The 8,753-nt window shown below is 64.0% G+C and overlaps 1 protein-coding gene across 5 annotated transcripts in view; it reads left to right on the top strand.

Annotated features, from left to right (window-relative positions):
• Nucleotides 1-438: 438 nt before the first annotated feature.
• APC2 (APC regulator of WNT signaling pathway 2) overlaps nucleotides 439-8,753 on the top strand; it is a 25,589-nt gene continuing 17,274 nt past the window's right edge. For 2 of the 5 annotated variants that reach the window (XM_032178435.2, XM_032178434.2), the window contains exons 1-4: nucleotides 6,294-6,487; nucleotides 7,149-7,307; nucleotides 7,399-7,489; nucleotides 7,583-7,763. In XM_032178435.2, the coding sequence (XP_032034326.2) occupies nucleotides 7,167-7,307; nucleotides 7,399-7,489; nucleotides 7,583-7,763 (413 nt within the window). In that variant the 5' untranslated portion in view covers nucleotides 6,294-6,487; nucleotides 7,149-7,166. Of the gene's footprint in view, nucleotides 536-3,503; nucleotides 4,499-6,293; nucleotides 6,488-7,148; nucleotides 7,308-7,398; nucleotides 7,490-7,582; nucleotides 7,764-8,753 lie in introns of those variants that run through there. The other 3 variants (XM_032178438.2, XM_032178436.2, XM_032178440.3) reach the window with 3 other exon arrangements.

Below are 8,753 nucleotides of genomic sequence, written 5' to 3'. Positions count from 1 at the left end.
TCCGAGCTTCCGCAGGGTGACCGTCCGCGTGCAGCGGACCGCAGCCGCAGGGCAACGCCGCCTCTGGCTCTTCGCAACCCCCATTCCCCGTGGGACCTCTCGTGCCCCCACCCCCACCCGGCCTCCTCTCCGCCGCCTCGGGCCCCCCAGCCTCCTCCGCATTCGAACTCCCCACCGTGGTCGGACCCGGACCCTGGCGCCGCTCGGCCCACGCGAGTCCCCTCCCCTCTCTCCTATCCCCGGAACTCCCGCCGCCCCTCCGCAGCCTCGGTCCCGCGAGACTCCCCAGCCCCCGCGAGCACCTCCAGACCCCACGGGACGCCCTCGCCCCTTTCGGGAGGAGCCCCGCCCCGGGCCCGCGGACTGACCCTCCCGCCCCTCTCCGCGCAGGCGCAGGGCGGCCCCGGCCGCGTCCCGCACCCCCACCCTGGCGGCCGAGGGGCGGGGCGGGGCGCGGCGGGTCCGGGGCGGCCGCGGCTCCATGGGGCTCCTGGGGCTCCTGAGCCTGCTGCACTCGGCCTTCTTCGGGGACCAGGTAGGGCGCGGGGGTCGGGCCGCTGGGGAGGGCTCCGGGCCGCGCAGGAACGGGGCGGGGTCCACACCGCGGGAACAGCGGGCGCGGCGGCGGGGTCTCACGGGGCGAGAGCGCGGAGGCTGCAGAGTCGGGGGTCTTGTGCCGTCGCCGTAGAGACCGTTGCCGGGGAAACCGCCTCGGGAGGTTGGCGGGGATGGAAGCCCCTCTGGTGCGCCGCTGCGACCCCCACCCCCGGGTCTGCGCAAGCGCAGCGCTCGCCCAGCCCAGCCCTCGGCCTCTGCAGGAGACCCTCGGACCCCGCCTCACTGCGCCGACGCCGAGGCTGCGCCAGCGGGGGCGGCGGGGGCGGCGGGGGCGGCTGCGGGGGCATCCTGCGGAGGCTCGGCCCTGCGCAGGGTGGGGGCCTGGGCCACGCCCTGAGCTTCTTTGGGCCTCAGTTTCCCCTTCTGGGCGCGAGCGTATGGCCTGCTTTGACGTTTGCCGCCGCTGCTGTTCGTATCCGTCCGCTCCCGACCCCAGCGCTTCTCCAGCCTCCGGAATCGTCTGAATTTTGCGGCGCTGACATCCCTCATTGGAGGGGAAACTGAGGCTTGGGAGTGCAGCGGGGAGCCCAAGGTCACGCTTCGAGGCCGGAGCCTCGTTGCGGAGCGGAGGCGTGCACAAGAGAACGCGGGGCAGGGGCCGGGGAGCTGTCCGCGGTGCTGACGGAGGCGAACGTCTGCTGACGCGCCGCCGGGGAAACTGAGGCCCATAGCGGCGGTCAGGCTTCAGGGCGCGGCCTGGACCGGCCTACCCCACCCCTCCCCCACCTCCAGTGGCCTCCTCACCGGTCAGGGCCCTGCCCGGCCACCCAGCCGGCGGCGGGCCCGTGTCTATCCTTCCGCGATGACCTGGTGCCTTCTCTGTCCCCACCCAGCTCCCGATGGGGTCCGCCCCTGTTTCTGCCTCTAGCCCGGGGCACAGAGGAGGCATCAAGGGGGGGGGGGACAGCTCGAGGTCACACTCTGAAGGCTCAAAGACACTCCCAAGAGTGAGCTCTGTGCCAGGCTGCGGACTTGCGGGAGGTGTCACAGGACAGGGGTGGGGGAGTGAGCATTTCAGGGAACCTCCCCTTCAGCCCAGCAGCAGTAGGGGGCGTGGAGGACCCCAGGGAGGAGCCTGGGCCGGGGTCTTGGGCTAGGCCCTGCGTTCTGCAATGGGAGAAGGGGGAGACCTCTCAGCCTCCTGAAGTCCTAGGGGGCTGTGGGGGGTTCTTGTGGCTCTAAAATGTCTAGTGCTGTCTGAGTGTGGCTGTGGTTCAAGGATTTACAGGGTCAAGGATTTTAGTGTGTGGGGGGGGATTGTTCAGGTACATACTGTTTTGGAGATTTGGGGCCAAGGGCATCTTGTCTTGGGGTCTCAGCCCCCATGTACCCTCAGCCCTCCAGGCCCTGGCCACCCCCAGAGGGATATGGAGGGAGGTTCAGTGTGACTCCGGAGGCCTAGCTGGCACAGGTGAACTCAGGCAACGTGTTCCCTGGCCTAGGCCTCAGTTTCCCTATATATACAAGGAGAGGACTGACCTTGGATCCCCCAAACCCCTGCCTGATGGAGGCCTGGGGAGCTGAGACATCTGAAACTAAACAGGGAGGTGGGACTTAGTTCTTCTTTGGGGAGAGGCAGGGATTATCCAACCCACCCTCCAGTAAACAAGACTGGAAACTGAGGCCAGAGAGAGACATGCCCAGGGGGACACAGGGACAGCAAGGCTGAGCTGAAGCCAAGGGCCCTGGGTTCTGCATCCCCCACCCCATTTCAGCCTCGCCCAGCTCTGCCCCGGCTTGACCTGTCAAACCCCGCCACGCGCCCTACCCCATGGCTCCACCAGACACCCCCTGTGTCCCAAGCACGCATTGATTTTCCCTCAGCCTATAACGCCTCTCCTCCTCATCACTGCTGTTCACTTCTCAAGGCAGCCTCCTAGCCTCCAGAAAAAAATCCCCTTCAAGGCGGGCGGATCATGAGGTCAGGAGTTTGAGACCAGCCCAACCAACATGGTGAAACCCCATCTCTATTAAAAATACAAAAATTAGCTGGCATGGTGGCACGTGCCTGTAATCCCAGTTACTGAGGAGGCTGAGGCAGGAGAATCACTTGAACCCAGGAGGCGGAGGTTGCAGTGAGCCGAGATCGGGCCACTGCACTCCAACCTGGGGGACAGAGCGAGACTCCGTCTCAAAAAAAAAAAAAAAAAGGCCAGGCCTGGTGGCTCACGCTTGTAATCCCCGAACTTTGGGAGGCCGAGGCGAGCGGATCACGAGGTCAGCAGATCAACACCATCCTGGCTAACACCGTGAAACCCCGTCTCTACTAAAAATACAAAAAATTAGCTGGGCGAGGTGGCGGGCGCCTGTAGTCCCAGCTGCTGGGGAGGCTGAGGCGGGAGAATGGCGTGAACCCGGGAGGTGGAGCTTGCAGTGAGCTGAGATCGAGCCCCTGCACTCCAGCCTGGGCAACAGAGCAAGACTCTGTCTCAAAAAAAAAAAAAAGAAAAAAGATTCCCTGTGTCTGCCCACTACATTGCTTCCCCAGACCCAACCAGTGGGTACAGCTGCATCCAGCTCTGGGGGCTCCCAGACAGCCAGGCCTAAGTGCTCTCAGCCCCCAGCAATGCTGGCCCAGGACAAGGCCCTCAGGTCTTCAGCTCAAGGCCCAACAGAAAACAGCACAGTCCTCCCTTGCCTTTGTCTGCGGGGCCTTGAATGCTCAGACCTTCCCATCTCCTGTCATTCCCTGCACCAGCCCTTGCAGAACCTTCCGCCTCCTCCCCATTTTACAGAGGAGGAAAATGAGAGTTGAGCGGCGAATGATTTGCCCTGGCTGCCCAGCACGGAAAAAAATCACGTCTTCTGGCCCCAGTCGCCTCCCTTTCTGTGCTGTGAGTCTGTGTCCGAGCTGCAGGTAGGGGCTCTGTGCGTTAAACCTTCAAATGGCTTCCAGGGACCCATGGAGGATCCAGGACACCTGGAGATGGCGACTCCTGGGACCCCTGGCCCTTCCCTTCTCTGGCCTTCGGTCCACGAGGGTGAATTATATGTGCAACCGACCAGGGGCAGAGACACATGGAGACAGAGATTGAGAGACAGAGAACAGAGGGGGAGACAGACAGAGAGAGGGACCTGAAGAGCAACGGAGTTACAGGAGGACCTGACGCTCCGTTGGGGAGACAGGGAGAAATGTGGGGAGATGCAGCGTCGCAGGTGCTCCCCAGTGGCCCTGCCCCTCCTCCCCTCTCCCGTCCCCACCGGGCAGGACCCTCAGGGAGCTCCAGCCTGGACTCGAACCCTGTCCCACCCTGATGCATCTGCACCAGGCCAGGCTGGACCTGTGGGGTGGGGGCAGACCTGGCCCCAGCCCGGCCACTGCCCTGGAAACCCCTCCCCCCCCAAGATGCTGATGTAACATCCAGGATTTGATGTTTTACTCTCCAATTCTGCAGATCCAGACGCAGGAGGTTTTAAGAGGCCGTTGCACCCTGCAGTAAAGTGGGGGACACAGGAATCTTGGTCCTCGGGGCACCCCCTTCCCTTGAGGGGTTTCTCCCCCCGCACTCACAGCCCGAGCCCGCGCGGAGGCCCGACGCCCCTCGGCTGCCGCCGGTCCCCGCCCCGGGCCGCCATTGGCTGTTGCCATGGCACCAGCCCGTCTTCCCGCGCCTTCATTGGCTGTCTCACCCGCATCCCTCATCCCGCATCCTCCCCCGCTCGCGGTGGTCTCGCCCAGCGCTGGGAGCAGCGGCGCCGCCTGCCCAGGCCGGGACCGGGCTTTGTCCGCCCCGGAGCCCCTGCCCGCGCCGCGGAGACCCCGGAGCCCGCGTGCTCCGAGGCCACCCCGGGCCGGGATTTCCGGTGGGGCCCGCGGAGCTGCGCAGAGGGAGGAGGCCCCAGACCCGGGCGCCCCGCCAGCCCAGCTGCAAGTAAGCGGGTGTGAGTCCTCGGGGAGGAGGGCAGGGGGCGCGACCTCCACCTCGCGTCGCAGTTTCCATCCCCGTCTCTCAGCATTGCCCGTCAGCACAGACTCTGGACCCTCCGTTTCCCCAGGGTGGGAGCTGGAGAGGAAACTGAGTCCCAGTGAGCTGGGCGTCAGCGTCTCTGCAGCCGGTCCTGCGCACACACCCACTCACGGGCTTCATCATCCGGACCTCCTTGAGGTGATCGGAGGGAGGGATGGGCAGGCCTGCTGTGTGTCTTCAGGGGTGTTGCTGCACCTCTCTGGGCGTCAGTTTCCCTTTCTGGAAAGAGGGGGTTTGGATTAAAGGAAGGAGAAAGGCCCCTTTGGGCCTGGCTTCCCACACCTGTGCCTCCCTCTCCTGAAATGCAGCCCACTCAATAAGACCAGCCCCCAGTCATGGTGCCTTCAGGGAGTGATCTCTCAGGAAGGCCCCCAGGAGGCTGCACGATGCAACCTGGGGGTGAAAAGTAGGCAGAAGAGCTTCGTGGAAGAAGCTGCACTGTGTGGGATGGCAGGACTTAGAAAAGGTGCTCTAGGCAGGGCAACTGCACGTGCAAAGGCCTGAAAGGAGAGAGCCTCCGGCTTCTAAGTGAGTCGCGGTGTACGTGGAGGAGTCAGAGCTTATCCTGAGAGCACTGGGGAGCCATGGAAGGTGTTTGAGCATGGGAGAAATGGGATCTGACTTGTGACATTTAAAGCTCCCTCTGGCTGTGCACGGGGGATTGTGGGAGGCCAGGAAGAGGCTGATCAGAATGTCCTGACAGAGGGGTGCCAGGAGCTGGGGGAGGCACGATCCCGCTGGGCAGAGCTTGGAGGGACTAGCTCAGTCTGATGAGGATGCAGAAGTGACCACCGAATGTGGGGAGAGGGAAGGTGTCTGAGGCTTGGCTTGGGTCAGCTGAGAAGAGCCATGTGGGGGAGGCCTGGGTTTGGGGAGCAGGAGGCAGACATGTGTTGCTTTGCACGTCATCTGGTCCTTCCACCTGGCTGGGCATGGGATGGTGACCTCAGCTGGAACATGGGGCTCGAGCCAGACCCCAGGGTCTCCCTGTATGTAGCCCGAAACCCCAAGCCTGTTCCCCACCAGGGACCTGAACAGCCTTGGACATCATCGGATCAGGGTGGGAGGTGACGGCTGCCAGCCTCTGCCACCTGACTTCCAGTCCCTGTGCCCCTCCCACCCTGCCCTTGGGCACTCCTGCCCTGCAGGTTCCTCAGAGGGGCAATCTGAGGCCAGAGAGGGGCGGGTCTTGTCGGGCCTGCAGCCTGGACGTTCCAGCCCCTCTGGGGCAGCGTCTGGGTGCCAGACCTCGGTTCCTAAGGCCTCGTTTCTCCCTCTGGGAACAGCCAGATGGTGGTCCCTGAGACTCAGGACAGACCAAGAAGGAGCCAGATGACATGGCAAGCCACACACTGGGTCCCCTGAGCAGGACGGGACAGCCTGACCCATCCTCCCACCTGGAACTGAGCCCCCACCCCTACTCCTGTCTCAGCTGTGCCCCTGGTGACATTTGGGTGGGAGGGGAGGGGATGAGGGGGCACCTGGGGGTCAGAGAACGAATGACGGGTGAATACATGTATGTGGCCAGGTGGAGAAGGGAGGGGAGGAGCAGGTGGGCCGGACAGGGCCGGTGTGAGGAGGGGGCTCAGGCTGGCAGGGGGAGGTGGCAGAGGGATGGGCTGCCATTGGTGCGTCTGAGACAAAGGCAGAGGGAGGAGGCGAGCGCTGATGGGAAAGGAACAAAGAGGGAAGGGGGGCGTGAAGGGGGGCTCCGGCGGGAGGGCCGAGCTGAGGGAGGAGGCGCCGGCCAGCTGGACAGAGGGAGGAGGCCTGGCCGGAGCCAGAGGACGGCCAGAGGCACAAAGAAGCTAGCGGCACTGGCAGAGCCAAGGGATGGGGCAGGGGCTGCCGGTGCCAGCAGGGACCAGCTGAAGGCTGCGCAGGGGGTGCGGGTCACACAGGTAGCCACCCTGAGCCCAGCCACCGATGGAGGGGGCGTGGGGCTGCTGCGGTGATGGCGGTGGGCTTGGGTCCATCTGTCCTGCCGTTTCTGCACATCTTAGTGTCACCCACTGGCCTTCATGGCGTTTGCATTGTCCGTCGGCAGGGACAGCTGGTGGTCTGTCTGCCCCGCGTGTCTGGCTGTCAGCCTCTGGGCAGGCTTGCTTTTGTGGGGGAGGGTCCCGTCTGTCTGTCTGTCGCCCTCTCTGGCTGTGAGCCTGGGGGTGCTGGGCTGGCCAGTCGGCTAGCTGGGTTAGGCTGTCCCAGCTGTCTGTGTGTTTGTCCAGCTGTCAGGATGTGTCCTGGGGGCTGGGAAGGAGAGGCCGACCCATCGTCTGTCGGTCGGCTGGTCAGTTGGATGTTCACCTGTCTGTACGTCTGTCTGCTGGCCCCTCTGTCTCCCATTGGGGCCATCTCTCACTCCACCTGCCCCTCTGTGCCCCGGATTCCCTGGCCAGCACCACATGGGCCTGTACTTGTCCACACCAGTGACTCCTGCCTGAGACCCCCAACCCAGGATCAGGCAGGAGGGCTGGGGCTTAGGTCAGGGCCATCTGTCCGGAAGGCATCACCGCGCCCTCCCCAGACCATCAGCTGAACCCTCTGACCCTGTGATCCCAGACGCTGCAGGAGCTGAAGATGGCGAGCTCCGTGGCGCCCTACGAGCAGCTGGTGCGGCAGGTGGAGGCCTTGAAGGCTGAGAACAGCCACCTGAGGCAGGAGCTAAGGGACAACTCCAGCCACCTGTCCAAGCTGGAGACAGAGACGTCGGGCATGAAGGTGGGGGCCTACATGGAGGAGGTGGGCTGGGGTCCCGGGGGGTGGCCCCTGGCAGCCCAGTGCAGTGGCCGATACCTTCCCGCCCCTGCAGGAGGTCCTGAAGCACCTACAGGGAAAACTGGAGCAGGAGGCCCGAGTGCTGGTGTCCTCGGGGCAGACGGAGGTGCTGGAGCAGCTGAAGGGTGAGCGGTGGGGCCACCCGCAGAGGGAGCGGGGGAGGCTGGGGGGAAAGGCAGGCAGGGCCGCTGACCTCCGCGCTCTCCCCGCCCATCCAGCCCTACAGATGGACATTACCAGCCTGTACAACCTCAAGTTCCAGCCACCCACCCTGGGCCCGGAGCCTGCCGCCCGGACCCCCGAGGGCAGCCCAGTACATGGCTCCGGGCCCTCCAAGGACAGCTTTGGGGAGCTGAGCCGGGCCACCATCCGGCTGCTGGAGGAACTGGACCAGGAACGGTGAGTGGGCCTGGGAACCCAGGCTCGGGCAGCTGGCGCATGACTCCGTCCCCAGCGGGCTCTGCCCTCTAATTCGCCCACCAGCATATGTCTCCGCCCACACCTCACACGCCCCACCCGGTTGCATATGGCACCGCCCACCGAACAACCCCGCCCACCTCGGAGCTTCTTCCCCACGTGGCCTCCCTCCCCCTCTCTAGCCCTGCTGACCTCTGCTGGAGTGCAGAGAGGATGGGGGACGTTCCTGGCTGAGGGAAAGGCTCCTTGGAGACGTCCCCAGGGGTCCGCGACACGCAGGCGTCGCCAGGGACTGGGCTGTGTCCGGTGCCAGGGCTCAGCCAGGCCTGGAGCCAGAGGGGCTCAAAGCAGTCTTTGTAGAGAGAGAGCTGTGGCCCAAGAAACGTGGGCCCAGGGCCAGCAGAGGCAGGCAGGGTCCGGGCACCCTGTGCAGCTGGGAGGGGTCATGTGGGGTCAGATGGGGCCATTGAAGAGCAGCACGGAGTTGTCTGTGCTCTGCTGTGGGACCTCACTCAGCTCCCCTAAACCCTCCCAGCCTAAGACTCCTGCCCTGTAAAACGGGAATGGCCATGTCTCCCATGGGGTTAAGGGAAACCTCTGTTGCACCTGGGGCACTTTGAGCCTGAAGCTACCTTGTAAGCTGGAGGGAGGTTACCAAGTAAGGGAGAAGTGTTAGAGGCAGAACAGCCTCCGTCGGTCTTTCTTCAAGGAGGAGAATTTCCAGAGGAATTGCTTTCTCTCTCTCTCTCTCTCTTTTTTCTGTTTAATACATATAGTTTGAGACAGAGTCTCACTCTGTCCCCCAGGCTGGAGTGCAGTGGTATGATCATGGCTCACTGCAGCCTCGAACTCCCGGGTTCAGGTGATTCTCCCACCTCAGCCTCCCATGTCAGGGAGTAGCTGGGACCACAGGTGCGCACTATCGTGCCTGGCTAATTTTTTGCACTTTTTTTTTTTTTTTTTTTTTTTTTT

The sequence above is a fragment of the Hylobates moloch genome, unplaced genomic scaffold, assembly GCF_009828535.3.
Source record: "Hylobates moloch isolate HMO894 unplaced genomic scaffold, HMol_V3 SCAFFOLD_15, whole genome shotgun sequence".
NCBI lineage: Eukaryota > Metazoa > Chordata > Mammalia > Primates > Hylobatidae > Hylobates > Hylobates moloch.
Note: the sequence above shows the minus strand (reverse complement) of the source record. Positions and strands in the feature narration are given on the sequence as shown.